We start from the raw sequence: 14,789 nt of genomic DNA on the forward strand, positions 1-14,789 counted from the left end.
TCTTTTGCTGTGAAATACATTTTTAGCTGAGTAGGTAGGGCATACTGGAAATCGGATTACGCAGAAAGGTACATCCCTAAAAATTATTTAGTGAAATTGAATCCCTAAAGATGATTTAGTGCTATTGAACTGACACTCCCTACAGTCATCAACGATCAACTAAATACTTTTAGCTCTGCAAGGCTAATATTTACTTTGTTGCAAATTGTACAATAATTGCCAATCCACTAGACTGAAGAAAATCAAAGTGTTTGAGGTGCTAAATAAATCTGTTTTGTTAGCATCTACCTTTTTTACAATAATCAAAATGTATGATTACAATGGATGATTTGTGTGAAGATTTTGGGATCTGTTCATTCTCAAAATATTCATGGTGTAGAAAAACACATCTCAAGCATTTGGTCTGGAGTGTGGAATATTTTTAAGAAATACTTTTGGGGCATTTAACACATCCATATCCCCTTCATCGCCTCACCTGCCATTATTCAGTCTTAGTCACACCCTATTGCCGACCCACCTATAGCAACATGTATACTTAATAACTCACTCCCAATGCACCTCATAAACATTCCAAATGATGGGGATGGGTGGTGATGGATTAACCCTTATGATTATCTCTATAGCCTTCCCCACCAAAGCTTGAATGTCCACTTATTCTTAATGGCCCTGCATGTCGGAGACAGACCATTTGGCCATCCTCCTCTACAAAATGCCCAAAATGCACTTAATCTCGTACAGACTCCCCCAAGTGGGACAGGGGTCAAAATCCTAGAACGGCAATGCTAATACCCACTTAAGTTATATAAGTTTGCGATTGATACTCCCTAATATTTGTCCACCCTTTATCTGAAAAGAAACTGGGTTATCATGTTGTTTGCAAAACATCCAACGGCCTCACAATGCCCACTCAACCTGAAACCTTACCCTGCAACCACAACTGGCAACAATGAAATCCCTAAACATAATCTCCCTGAATTCCAAGGGGTTGAATTACCTAGTCAAAAGAACTAAAATATCAGATTTTTGTAAAGACATGTTGGGCGACATAGTCTTCCTACAAGAAACAACAAGCATTTGCAATGCAACGGGTCTCGCATTTGGTCGAGTTAGAGCTACTAGCATTGTAAACTCTTGCTGCATAAATTGTAAGATAAAAAACTAGCGCGATCACACTGAAATTTAAAAGCACAAAACTGAGCTTGATCGTGCTATGTAAAAACCAGAGCAATCGCACTGCGTGGAAAATCAAAAGATAAAGTAGTGCAGAAACCAGGCTGAAAACATGGAGCCTCATATGCTTTTAGTAGTTGGCCGGTGTGCTTGAGAAGGGCTAAACACCGGAAAAGGCATGACGTATACATGCCTTTCACCAATGAAATCAAGCGATTTAAAAGGCAAGCCCACGAACCAGTGAAAGTTACAGGCGTGACATGGGCATCATTAGAAGCTCAAAGAGAGATTACAACAGTGACAGAGAGCTTTGCTCTCAACCCTAAAAATTGGGATCAAAGAATCTTTATCACTTAGAAAGAGCTGGGTCGCAGAGGTGACTTGCTCTGATGCCTGTAAGAAGAAAATGTTGTGCTCACATTAATCTCTAAGAGATCTGTTATAACTGTTGTCTCCTCAGACCATGATACTGACAGTGGATGGTTACTTAGCAGACTTAATAATGGTGAATATAACCTCTATATAATTAACATTTATGCCCCCAGTGGGGATGACCCACATTTCTGACACAGACTCAACAGGAAACCAGCAGACATCTCACGCCACTCCAAAATTATCTCCCAGTGGATCCCATATTAGACTGACACACAACTTTCAAATTTAGACCTCCTAGAGCCATGGACGTCATTTAGGGGTCACCAGTGGTTGCAGCTGCAACCCCTGGCTTGCCCTTTGTGACCCCTGGCACTGCCTTTGTGACCTCTGGCCTCAGAAATGCAGAAGTGTCAAATTCAGTCCCAGGAAGACAGTGGCAGTACGTCTTTATGGACAACAGCTGATGCTCTGCTTATTTTGTTTCATGTCAATTTTTATTACACTAATAGTGAATAACAATTATTCAATATTGGTGTAATAAAAATGAAGTATAGTTAGCCTGAATATGCATGGCAGCTGGGGTAAGTGAAAAATGCTTTTAAATATATGTTGTATGCATGCTTGTGGGTGAGATTGTGTTCACATGAAAATGTATTTAAGCGTGAACTTGTGTGTATGTGTTAGTATGTGTGCATGAGTGAATGTGGAGGTCAAAGGGCGTGTGATGTGACTTCCGATACCCCAGGCATTTCGTTGAATTGATGTCCATGCCTTGGGCACACAAACATATGCTCAATATGTGCAATGCACATTGTCTTTTAGGCATCTGGATGATTCACAACCCTAAGGGTTATGATTTTACATTCTTTGCCCCACCTTACTCAAGTTTTTCTCTCATTGACCACATTCTAGAAGACACATCTTTTTTGCTTACCACCTTCAATGCCACAATTCATCCTACTGCAGTACCAGAGCGTGTAGCAGCAGCATCGGTTTCTATTCTGAATATTTCTAATAAAGAAAGTCACTCAATATGGCACTTAAATGCTGCAATCCTAGAAGTTGATTCAGACATACAAGAATTAGAGAAGGAAATGCAACTGTATTTTAAAGAAATTGAGCACTGAGTCAACTCCCCTGCTATCTTATGGGACTCATTTAAGTGTGCTATATGTGTTCAAATCATTAAACGCATGTCCAAAAGAAACAGGGCTAAAAATGTTTGCAGCAAAATAAAAAAGAAAGGGACGACATTTCAACACTCCAAAGACGATCCCCTTTTAAAAGAAATCAAACAACTAAAATACAGCTGTTACTCCATGATCATCAAACGGGCACAATTATGGGTTCCCGCACAGAAATCCAAAAAATTACTATTCTTTAACAGAGCAGGTAAGGCCATAACGGCCACTCTTAATTAAAAAAAATTGTAGTAACCAAATTCCACATACTAAATCACTGGATGGTTAAAAAAAAGTCCGGAAAACAGAAATATTATAATGGTTTAAAAAATTCTACGCAGACCTCTACAGCCCTCAGACAAATATCAATAAGGCAGAATGTTTGGCGTTCCTTCAGAGTAACCAACAAAATTGGTTTTGGAATTCAATAAAATCCACTTAAATTAGCTTTTAAAAATTCAGGAAATTGTATACGTAATAAATCCTATCCACTCTGGAAAAGCCCCAGGCCCAGATGGCTTCCCCATAATATTCTATAAAAAACTGACAAGATCTATAATTAAGCCTTTAAAAGACACCTTCAACCTATTTGCCGTGCAAGGCAAGGTCTCAGGAACTGTCTCCAAAGCCACAATTGTAGTAATACCTAAGAAAGGCAAAGACCACACTGACCCGAAACACTAGCACCCAATATACATTCACAACATGGAAGCCTAAATATTTGCAAAAATCTTACCCAAAAGACTAGAACCATGCATTCATAAATGTATTCACAGACAGGATTCGTTAAAGTTAAACAACACAAGCACATTCTGTCACATAGTAGAAAAGGCCCATCGCTCCATACTATCAGCCGCTCTATCACCCTCAACACTGAAAAGGATTTTGATAAGGTCTTGTGGTCATTTCTGCAATCAGTTCTCGAGACACATAACCTTGGGAAACTATTCATTAAAATGTCTATGGCATTTTATACCAACCACAAAGTGAAAATCAGACTCAACAGCGCCATTTTCACTCCTTTCGACCTACACCAAAGTACACGTCAAAGCTGGCCAACTCTTCTCTACTTTTGCTACTCTCCATTGTTCCACTTCTCCAAATAATCAATGTTTCCCCAGGAATTAATGGGTTTTATTTTGGCACTATGTCATAAAAAACTGCTGTGCATGCAGACAATAGTCTCCTATTTTCTGATGACGTTGGAAAGGCCATCCCAGCTATCACTAACATAATCCTTGATTTCTCCTGGGTATCTGCATATTCCTTAAACAAAGACAAAACTGAGATACTTTCTCTCAACCCATATTGCTTACCCACACACGTAGGAGATTTGGGACTCAAATGGAAACCCAAATTGATCAAATATCTGGGTATCTGGTTTACCAGCAATCTATCTGAATCATTGCGACACAATGACACCCAAATCATATCTGAAGTCAAAGACCTTCCCACCTCCTGGTCTCCTAAACACGTCTTGGTGGGGCAGACTTCAGACCTTAAAATGATGATTACCCCAGTAGTAAACTTCATCACTTTCATGCCCCCCTTAAACTTTCACCCACTTTCTTCAACTTGATCTACAAACAAATGCCAGACTTTCTCTGGAATGGCAAAAGGGTGAGAATTACAAATCTTTCTGACAAAATTTTGCAGACGGGGGCTGAAAACTGCCAAATTGGAATCTTTATTAGTCAGCCTTCTTAGCATCACAAGGAGCTTCCTGGCTTCTGCCAAATACAATTGATCACCACTGCTGGGTAGCGGTTGAACGCATATTATGTGTGCTCTTTAATACCACCCCCATTATTACAATATAAGTATAAGCTCACACACTCTAAACAAATATTTACTGACTCTACAAACGTGCTCAATTACCTGATAAACAATTGCCAGACTCCATCTATGATTCAACACTAAGCACTAGCTTAAATTAGGGATAACCCAAAAGTATATGGCTTCCTAAAACCTAACTTTAAACTGTCTACATTAAGCCATTTTGTCCACCCCTGCATTGCATCACGACGGCTTACAAGGCATTCAACAGGCATCAAAAATATACAAAGCCCTATCCAGGCCCCCTCCAACACTAAAGCCACCAGTACATACAAAATGGACCTAACACCTAGACCCCGATACATTGATTACCTCTCAGACGAAAATTGTTTGAAAATAGGTGATACATCATTGTGCAACAAAATTGCTCCCTCACTTCTACAATCAAAAATTTTTACTAGGAACTTTCTTCTTCGGAAAAGTCCCTGGTTATGCAATAGCGACAAATGCTGCAACTTTAACTTGACCTCCTGGACACCGGAATATATGTTCTTTGGCTACCTCCACCTTGTTTTACTCTGGGCCTCGATTAAAGACCAACTAGCAGCGATATTTGAAACACCAATTCCCCTAAACATCCCAAAGATTGTTCTAGGCTCTTGGGCTCCTCTGGATGCTCTACACCTCGAACCCAATGATATGGCACTGCTGAACCTGTTATTCACCATTGCATGGAATGGAAGTCGTTCAACAGCATATCCCATCACATATGTTGGGCTTAGATCTTTTACCTTAGAGGGGCCCATAGCTCCCAGAAAGAGTTCCCGACTAACCCCAAGTATCTTGCAGGAAGCATGACAATAGATTTGCAAAACGCAACATCAACATTGCTTCATCTTAGCTACATGCAGCGACTGACATCTAGGACAATTAACTACCTTTCATTACAGACATTGTTCTCACTGGGTTCCCTTCTTGCTCCCTACCTCTCTTACCATCCCAGTAAAGGATATTTAGTGCAGTACACACATTAGATGTATGATATAGTCTGCTTAACACAATTTGTCCCTGACTAAGCAGAGTGTTCTTCCTTTGGCACTCTGACCACTCTATGTTGTTCATACTAGACATTTGCCTCCTAGGATCTGTATGGTATGCTATACTATTCCCGTCGAGGATATGTATATTGGTCTATGTTTTTCCATCCCTAGCTCCAGTGATTGAATGTATCATATGTATGTGTATCCCATGTTCTACTACATGGATTTTCCTTTCCTTTTTTTCTGTTTATTACATAAAACAGATCATTTGAGATAAGTGTCTCAAAAGTTATTGACTTTATTATTAAATAATAGCACTGGAAACACATCACAAAAATAATGTGTTTCTAACTTAAATTATAACCATATTTTTTTGATGTTACTCACATTCCTGGATATGTAAATAATGTAGTGCTTGATCACTTGTCTCAATTGCCTATAAAAGTACAGGATGGAAAAGTACAGAATTTTGTAGAATAGTGTCTAGTTATGAATCAGGTGATCATTGAAGAGGCTTTGGTCGATAAATAACTTTGTGTCAGAGGAAGAGATCATATTTGTCAAAGACAGATGGTGGAAAGAAAAAGACATGTTCTGTGAATCAGAGGTTTTCTGAAAATGTAGGAATGTCTTGAATGTGGCAGTCAATGTGGTCATGAATAGGCCTTTAGAGATGTCATAAGTAAGACAGCTAATTGTGGGCATTTTGGTGAAACGTTATGTAAAAGAAGAGACAGAAAAGATTTTGGAGGCAGTTTATTGGTGTCATATGAGGTGCATGTTAAAAATTGCAATTAATATTTAAATGCTGGTAAGCCATACAGACCTTGTGTAGACTTTTAGTTCAGATGAAATAACCTGCAGGCCATGGCAGGATATAGACTTTCATTTTTTGGCCCATATGATGGTGATGATGGAAGAGATAAATAGCATTTAATTGTGCATATTAAATATTTTTCAATGTAGGCAGAAGTTAAGTGAGTGTATCATTTCACTACTAATTTTGTGTTGGACTTAGAAGGCTTTCATAAATCTATAACAACCAACAACATTGTGTATTTTATGTTGTTAAAAATGAAGCAGTTCTTCAACAGAAATGATACTGTGCATAAAAAAGCATTGAATTCTCCCACTATGAATCGATTGTTTGAAAGGTTCAATAGTGTGGTAGCGGAAAGTGTAAAGTGGTCACATCATTGTATACCTCACAGCACTATAAGTTCCCACATTTTGAGCTTTTGCAAGGTTGCAAGCCATTGTCAAAGATTAATCCATTTTGGTTTTACAATAAATCAGAAAGCATGCCTAGGGAATAAATATATGCTCAGATGATGGCAAATTTGATGTTGGAATTTGATGTTTACGATTCTAAATCTAAAGTGGTGAAGAAAGTAATTGAGGTCAGTGATTTTGTGAACTTTAAAAAACATTAGTTGGTTAAAAAAGGCTTGTTGAAGTTTTCCAAATTCTTCAAAGTACTTTAGATGGGAAAATAGTTGGCTTAGTAATGGTTCACGGTACAGTCTCAATTGGGGCCTCAACTGGTTGGCCAAACAGTGTAGTCAAAATAAGGATGAGGGCTTAGATTTGAATGATGCACTGCATGTTAATATTCTTGCATGTTCTTCATCTTATAAAGAAGATATTATTGTTCAATATTCTGATTTTGGTTTGTGTGAAATGAGTTTTTCTGTTGATAGTTCACATGGAAGATTCTGGGAAGCTGTGGACAAGGAGAGAAGTAAAGATGAAGAGATTGTTTGTGGTGAAGGGTTACATTGCACTAACAGGAAGGATACATTACCAACAGAATTGTCCGACGGAGTGCTGAATTAGTTTTTCTGGGATTTTGTAAATAAAGAGATCTGTATTATTTAGTTGCTGTTAGAACTTGGAGTAGAACTGCTACATTTGGCTAACCAATCAGAATTCTCCCTTTGTGAGCAGTAACCGCAAGCCTTCAAAGCGAATATTCTGTAGCTTCCAGCTCTCATTTCCTCCTGTGTGTCTTGTTCCAGTGGGCAGCACCCCACCTGCAACTTGCGCCTCATTCAATGTGCTGCTGCTCCTCTGGTACTCTATAGCAGCAGCTCTTTCAACAAAAGCTGACCTAGTTCCCCTTTGTTCCTGATCCTTCCTTCCCCACAAATCTTGTTTAAAGCCAGAGGTTCAGGCTCATAATGAGAAGAGAGTAATTAGCAGCTAATATTGACCTGCAGGTAAGGAAAATAAGCCTGTTAGCAGCTCCTACCCTCTCTCATAGTGGAGAACTCAGCTTACCATGGAGCAGATTGCTCTTCTGATCACCGCATCAACAACTCTTTCATCAGAAACTGACCGTGCCTTAACTGTTCTAGGAAAATACTGAATAACAATAGAAAAATTATCTTGACAGTTATTTTTCTGTTTCCCTTTAGATAAGGAAGGAGAGGGGCTAGCACAGACTCAAAACGGGATCATGTGGCTGGGGCAGTTAATAGCTATTATTGCTCATAGTTGCAGGACATAACACTTATTTGTAGACTTGCAATAACATTGTCTTTTAATAATGTCATTCAGTGCAGCTCACTGAATCTGTTCTCTAGTGTTATAGCTAAGTTCCATATGCCAATTAGATTAGTATTTTCATACTTGTGTCTTTAACTTGGGTGTAAATGGATTATTGTCTTTCTGCAAGATTTGAGCGCATGTTCAGTATCTACTACTATCAGAGTATGACGTGAAAAAAAGTACTGGGAGAAGTACAGATATATCCAATTTCAAATCATTACAGTTGGAAATTTACAGCCATGTTTACACATCCAAACTAATGCTTTCAATCTCAATTGCTCTTTCCAGTTTCAATGTAATCCGATATGTTGTAACAGATGTTGAAAAACAACTATTAGTGGAGATAATATTGGTAAGGGCTGCAGATGTTCAGTCCCTTTACCATTTAGTATTTGCTCTTTTCAGGTTTGTTATGGCAGCTAGCCTTTGGAATAGCATGAATTGCTACCACTCCTGATGTAACCATATATTAAACATATTAACTGAATTAACTGAATACTAAAATGTAAGGTGGTGCCCTTGACATGTATAATGTAGTGCATTCACTGTAGTGGTAGGTGACAAATATCAAGTGGTATACCTTTAATAATTTAAATGTAATATTTTGTGGGGGTTCTGATACCATCCTCATGCGATACAATAATGTTTACCCTTAAAACAATAACAGTTTATTTTATATGTACTAAATATAGTTGATTAAGGTTGAAAAAATTTAGTTTCACATTATACTTGATGACATGCTAACAATTTATTTCATTTTACAATAACTGTAACATGAAGTTTTAAATTAGAAGATGCAACGTATAATCATACAATGAAAATGCTAAGTTTACAGTGTAACATGATTTAAACACGCCTTTGACATATTATTTCTTGATTTACTAGGCTAAAATGCTAAGAAACTGTTTTTCCTTTTCTGCTAACGTGTCATTTCATTGCTGTTAGTTACAATGATAAAATGTTAGTTTGGAAATATATGTGCTATTGCCTTATTCATAGAGAGTTTGAGAAAGCAACCTTGGAAAGGTAAACGGAGAGCCTGAAACTAGACTTGGCTGCCTCTATTCATGATATTGCAATCATTGCACAGGAGACCAAGGACAGTAACCTTCCCAGGATCGTCTTGGGAAAGTATGGACACATTGCATATTACCCCGTGATATGTGAGAAGGTGAAACTGGTTTCAGCTTGATCAGTGTAGGAGTTACCAATGTGTAATTTGGGACTTTAAGACTTTCACTGATTGACTGTAGGACAAATGTGATTACCTTTGGATTTGAGAGATGAAGACCTTTGACTTTTCTGTTCCTCATGCTTGCTGAATGTGGCTACAGCATACACTTGACTGTGTAAGAAGAGTCTTGGCAGAACTTCCGATATGCTTACACCTTCACTTTTGCCTGCCTTTTGCCTCCATTAGTTGTTCTCTTTTTGCCCATGATGAACTTTTTCCAAATTAATTTTGTCTTGTATTGTCTTTTTACCCTCTGCCCTTGTGTCCAGTAGATTGGGACATGCCCTTTTCCTTTAGAGATTGAAAAGGTTTCTGACTGCCCTTGGCTAATTTATTTAGAAGTCCTATGGTTGCACTAATGTGTGACGGATTGAACCAGTGCTTGTTCTTGGAGCTTCAGATAATTCTATTGATTATTTTGTGTAGCAGTCTCCAAGTTACTTGTTTGTTTATCTGTATACTTTTCTCCCATAGGTTTGGCTACCTGATTGCCATCCGGTATAATTACATCATGTTTTTGAGATTTTTTTACATTAACCTGAGTATTGCTTTGTTATACAAACTCTTTAACTTGATTTCCGACATGGGTCTTCAGTGTGTAGCCACAGGATTACACTGTCTAAATTATGATGACTATTTTTTTTACTAAATCCCTGTCTTTCAACCCTGTGCATGGAATCAAAGGTTGTCAACCTCCTTTAGAGCATACAAGGTAAATGCTCCATTACCTTCCTTAGGTGTTTAGACTAAACACTGGCAAAATGTGCCGGTCCTAAATATCCACTGTTGCACAATTGGCAGCTTTCATGTAAGTTTTAGGGGTGAGCAAACACCGGTTGTTTTAACTGGGTTGCACTTCTATTTCGAAAAGTAAATCAGTGAGCATGATGGATGCCCTAAATCCTTCCCACTAAGGATACGAAAGGGATGTACCCTACACTGTATCTGCAGGTGACCTAGGTTTCCTAAATGTTGTTTGCCACAAATGCAGTGTCTGAATTTAGAGCCTCTTATATACTAAATGGAACTTAAGTTAAATGTGTGTTTACCAGAGATACATTTTACCAAAGGCCACACACAGTGAAGTACAAGTAACTGTATCCAAAGCTGTGCAGTCATTTATCAGCTAGTACTATGCAACCACATCTAATCAAACAGTACTGATCTGTCCCTTCACTGGCCTACTTGGTCAGCCACATCTCATTAGACAGTAAATCCTGTGCCGTCCTGTCTCCAGTCATCTGCCACCATCTCACTTAGTGTAATTGCCAGCATGCCTATATTTGAGAGCAGACATACCAAACAGAGCTACCACAAGAGGGACTGTTTGTCACTTTATAATATGAGGAGGTACTGAGGAGTGTCCCATAAAGTGTAAATTTCCACCCTTGATGTAAACAGGTCATCAAAGGTGCCAATCCTTTATACTTGCTCTTTACTGATAAACCATCATACTAACTAAAATATTTTTCAGCTTTCAGGTAAATATGGAGATATTTTCAGAGTGGACATGGGAAGTTTCCGATTTGTTGTGTTGAGTGGATTTCAGACTATAAAGGAAGCCTTTGTTCACCAAGGTGACATTTTTGCAGATCGACCTCATATTCCTATCTTCTACAACGTGTCAAAAGAATATGGTAAGTTTTGTTTTATATGGTTAACAATTAGCCAGTAGTTTTTTTTATTAAGAACTTATAATGAATACACTTTGGGCCTGATTTAGAGTTTGGCGAACAGGTTACTCAGTCACAAACATGACAGATATCCCATCTGGCATATTGTGATCTCCAAAGGATATAATTGAATTCTAACATAGCAGACGAGATATCCGTCACGTTTGTGACAGAGTAACACTATCTGCCAAACTCTTAAATCAGGTCCTTTGATTGTAATCATCACCAAGAGTATCTCAAGCCTGAGTTTGAGTACAATGAACATTGTGGTATTTTCTGCTCATTTGTGAATCACTAATATTCTTTAATTAAACTTAATTTATAAGCAAGCTATCTTGAAAGCAATGCATTGTGATTCAGTAGAAGTTTTGAGACTCACTGACATTTACGCTAAGATTATTATCAACACTCACAGTTTTTTCTGACTATATGTTCCTTTTTTATTAAAGTGGTTATTTTCATAGTTATATTTACTTTTTATATTAAAATTGCTTTGTTCGGTATACTCTCATCGAATGTTACAAATCAGTTTGTTGTATCATTCTATTTATAACAGAGGTCCTAAAACTGTGAGGTGCCCCACCCAAGGGGTATTTGGGTGTGTTCCGGGAAGGGGGGGGACCAAATGAGTCTGCAATTACTTGTAAGTGAAGACAGCCTGGATGTGCGACAGGTGCATTTTCAGCATTTCTTATTTTACATTCAGCAGTTAAAGGGCATTAGAAAGTGTGGGAACTGTACTACTGAGTTGCATAGGGCAGAGTCAGTGAGTGTGGACAAAGGATTATAGACGTTGTTAAAAAGAAGAAAATATTCCACATTGAATAGTTTTTTTCACCTTCATGTAACTGCATATAAAATAACATGCACACACCTCAAATAAAAATTAAATTCAAGTTAAACTAAATGAAAGGCAAATATGTTCTTTCAACGTATGAAACATTCAGTTGGCTAATGCGATCACTGCAGATGTCTGTGTGTGTAACCAGGGAGTCCTTCCCCCCTACCCTCAGTGAGTGGCCATTGGATCCCAGTTATGACAGTTGTACTATGAAAAAGGATGTGGAGTGTGCTTTTCTTGCAGCATGAGGGTCCAGGTTACCATTGCTGCACACGGAACAGGGCCCAAGCAACTGAGGGGGTGTTCTAGATGTGTTTTGTATTGTGATTTTTGCACAGAGAATCAGAAAGCCTACTTTATACATCTAGTCTGGAAGTGATGGCCCCATTGAGTGGGCAGAGAAGACAGTCTGCTTCACAGTGCTTTAGGATTTTGCAGAGCTGTCGGTATCATTAGTGGTGCAGCTACATTAGAGGCCTGGGGCATATTTGCTGTGCCAGTGTTGCTTTGAACTTTGGAGCAAAGGTCCAAGGTATGGGAAACATGAAGCAGAGGAGACAGTTTGATTGAAATGGGAGGGAAAGGGATGGTGTGAGAGGGGAGCTCATGTTGTTAACTAAGGCCAGAGGTGACATCTTGCTTCGTTAGGCAGTAGCTATCATTAGTGAAGCAGGTGCAAATGCCACTTTTGCCCAGGGGCCCTAGGGGCCCACTGCATAACAGTTATGTATGTTTACTATAAAAAGTGGGCATGGCTGCTTATTTTCCTGAATACAATAGGGCAGGTGGCACCTTTGTCGCAAAAAGGGGGAGTCAACGTGCGATAGCTAATTTTTTTCAGTTAGAGTCTGAGCTTGTTTCAAGTTTGAAGTGATGGTCAGGCATTGTGGAGAAGAAGTTAAAGAAGAAGAGATAGCCTGCTTCTCAGGGCTACAGCCATCATTAGTGCAGCAGGTCAAGTTGCATTTAGGCACAGAGCATGCACTTATGGGGAGTAGTTTTTTTGGTCGATTCAGTTTTTGTTTGATGCCTTTGCTTTTTTATAATTCTCATATTTAGTGTGGATTACAAGTTATAGAAAAAACAACCCTGAAATGATCTCATAATCCATGCCCACTGCGATCAGCCTTCCTGCTTCCCAAATCCTTGCCATAAAGATTTGTAGGGGGCCCAGCTTCAAACATTTTGCTTGGAGAGGCCCGTAGAAAAAATGTTTGACAACCTCTGATTTAGAATATCATTTATCTGTGTGACTAAGAGAGCAACTTTAAACTTTTGTCTCTTTTGTGTCTGTTTTCTGTGTACTCTCTGTGCCTTTTTGTCTTTGTATTATGTTTACTTTCTCATTGTTCTCCTGTTTGTGTGATGACCCATTTTGTGCCCCATTTGTGCCATTTGTTCTGTTTCCCATGCTTTTGCTCATATGCCCTGCCCCTTCTCTCCTCCAGAACCACTTACCTTTCCCACCTCCCACTCTTCCACCTTCCCACCTCATGTGCCTATCTCTATCCCATCCACCACACGCTTCCCTCCTTTCTCCTCCCAGGGCATACTTAATGGCAGCCGCAGTGCAGACACGCTGCTGGCACTGAAGGTGCACCAAAGGCAAGCACAACTAAACACATCTGTGCATGGGCCATGCCAGGACACCTGGTCCTCCACTCACCCACTGCTACCCCACAGCATCCTTCCACTTCCTCAACTCTGGATGCCACTCGCCACACTGCTTCTGGGACACACCACACACACAGAGTGAACTTTCACCTGCACCTCCTGGAGATTCACATGAACTTTCACCCCTCCCAACCCCAACACCCACACCAACAGCACCCCATCCGTCCAAGCATGCTCAAGCTAGTTACCACCCATACCCACTTGCCAGTCACAGGCATGCACCTTAACACCTGCTTGCTCCTTAAATATCCCACAAAAATATGGGACCTACTTAACAACCACATCTCAGACCTGCTGTTCCTCATGGCTTAACCCAGCTTCCACACAGCCATCCCAGCTAGTTACTAGATCATTGGACAAGACAGCCAACACAAGCCTGAAGGAGGAATCACAATCGTATTCAAAGACACTGTCAGCAGCACTTTCTATGCAGACACCATAACACACTGTATGGAGCACCTCACTTTCAAGCTGCAAATCATAGCCAATGCAACCCTTTCAGGAATGCTTGTCTACAGACCACCAGAATCCTGTACCAACTAAGGCAGCAACATCATAGACTTCATCACACTCCTCATCAATGACTAAAGCACCTTCATCCTTTTGGGAGACTTGAACTTTCACCTAGAAGACCTCACCAACCTCCAGCTCAGTCTCCCCCCTCAAACGTATCAGGAACTTCAGCCTCACAACATGTCACCCAGCCCATTTACACCACTGGATACCTCCCGCATCTAATCTTTGCCTCCTTCAGCAACATCACAGTCAACAAACCGTCTCCCATCACTTCCCCTCGTTAGCTTCATTATCACCTTCCTGTAGCATAGGAGACTGACCCCCTCAGGACCTGCCCATGGCGACTGAAAGAACAGAGAATGATTGGGGTGCTGCCCTCTCCAAGCACTCTCCGAGCAAACAGGCCATCTAACAGCAGACATCAAAATCTTCAATGGCTGGCTCACCACCTGTGCTAACGACTTCTCCCCCCACCCCAAGCACGGCAAAACCACAGGAACACCAACAGAAGCTAACTAGTACACTGAGGAACTCAGTATGATGAAATGGCACTGCAAGCAACTGGAACTAAGAGGTAGAGTGAGCCAGACACAGCAGACAAGGACGTCTTCAAATCTGCCCTGAGGCGCTACCACGAACTTGAAACTCCAAGTGAATATACCTTGCAGGCTGCATCAACACCAGCACAAACAGCTACAATGAAATCTTCTCCATCATAGAGATTTCACCACGCCTGCAGCCATTATCAGCAAAACATAC

General features: G+C 39.9%; 1 protein-coding gene across 1 annotated transcript in view; it reads left to right on the forward strand.

The window, feature by feature from the left end:
• The window catches only part of LOC138293370 (cytochrome P450 2J2-like), a 244,243-nt gene that overhangs the window by 24,452 nt on the left and 205,002 nt on the right, over positions 1-14,789 (forward strand). Inside the window, exon 2 of the mRNA XM_069232566.1 lies at positions 10,801-10,963. Within this exon, the coding sequence (XP_069088667.1) occupies positions 10,801-10,963 (163 nt within the window). The remainder of the gene's footprint in view (positions 1-10,800; positions 10,964-14,789) is intronic.

Source organism: Pleurodeles waltl, chromosome 4_2 (genome assembly GCF_031143425.1).
Source record: "Pleurodeles waltl isolate 20211129_DDA chromosome 4_2, aPleWal1.hap1.20221129, whole genome shotgun sequence".
NCBI classification, from domain to species: domain Eukaryota; kingdom Metazoa; phylum Chordata; class Amphibia; order Caudata; family Salamandridae; genus Pleurodeles; species Pleurodeles waltl.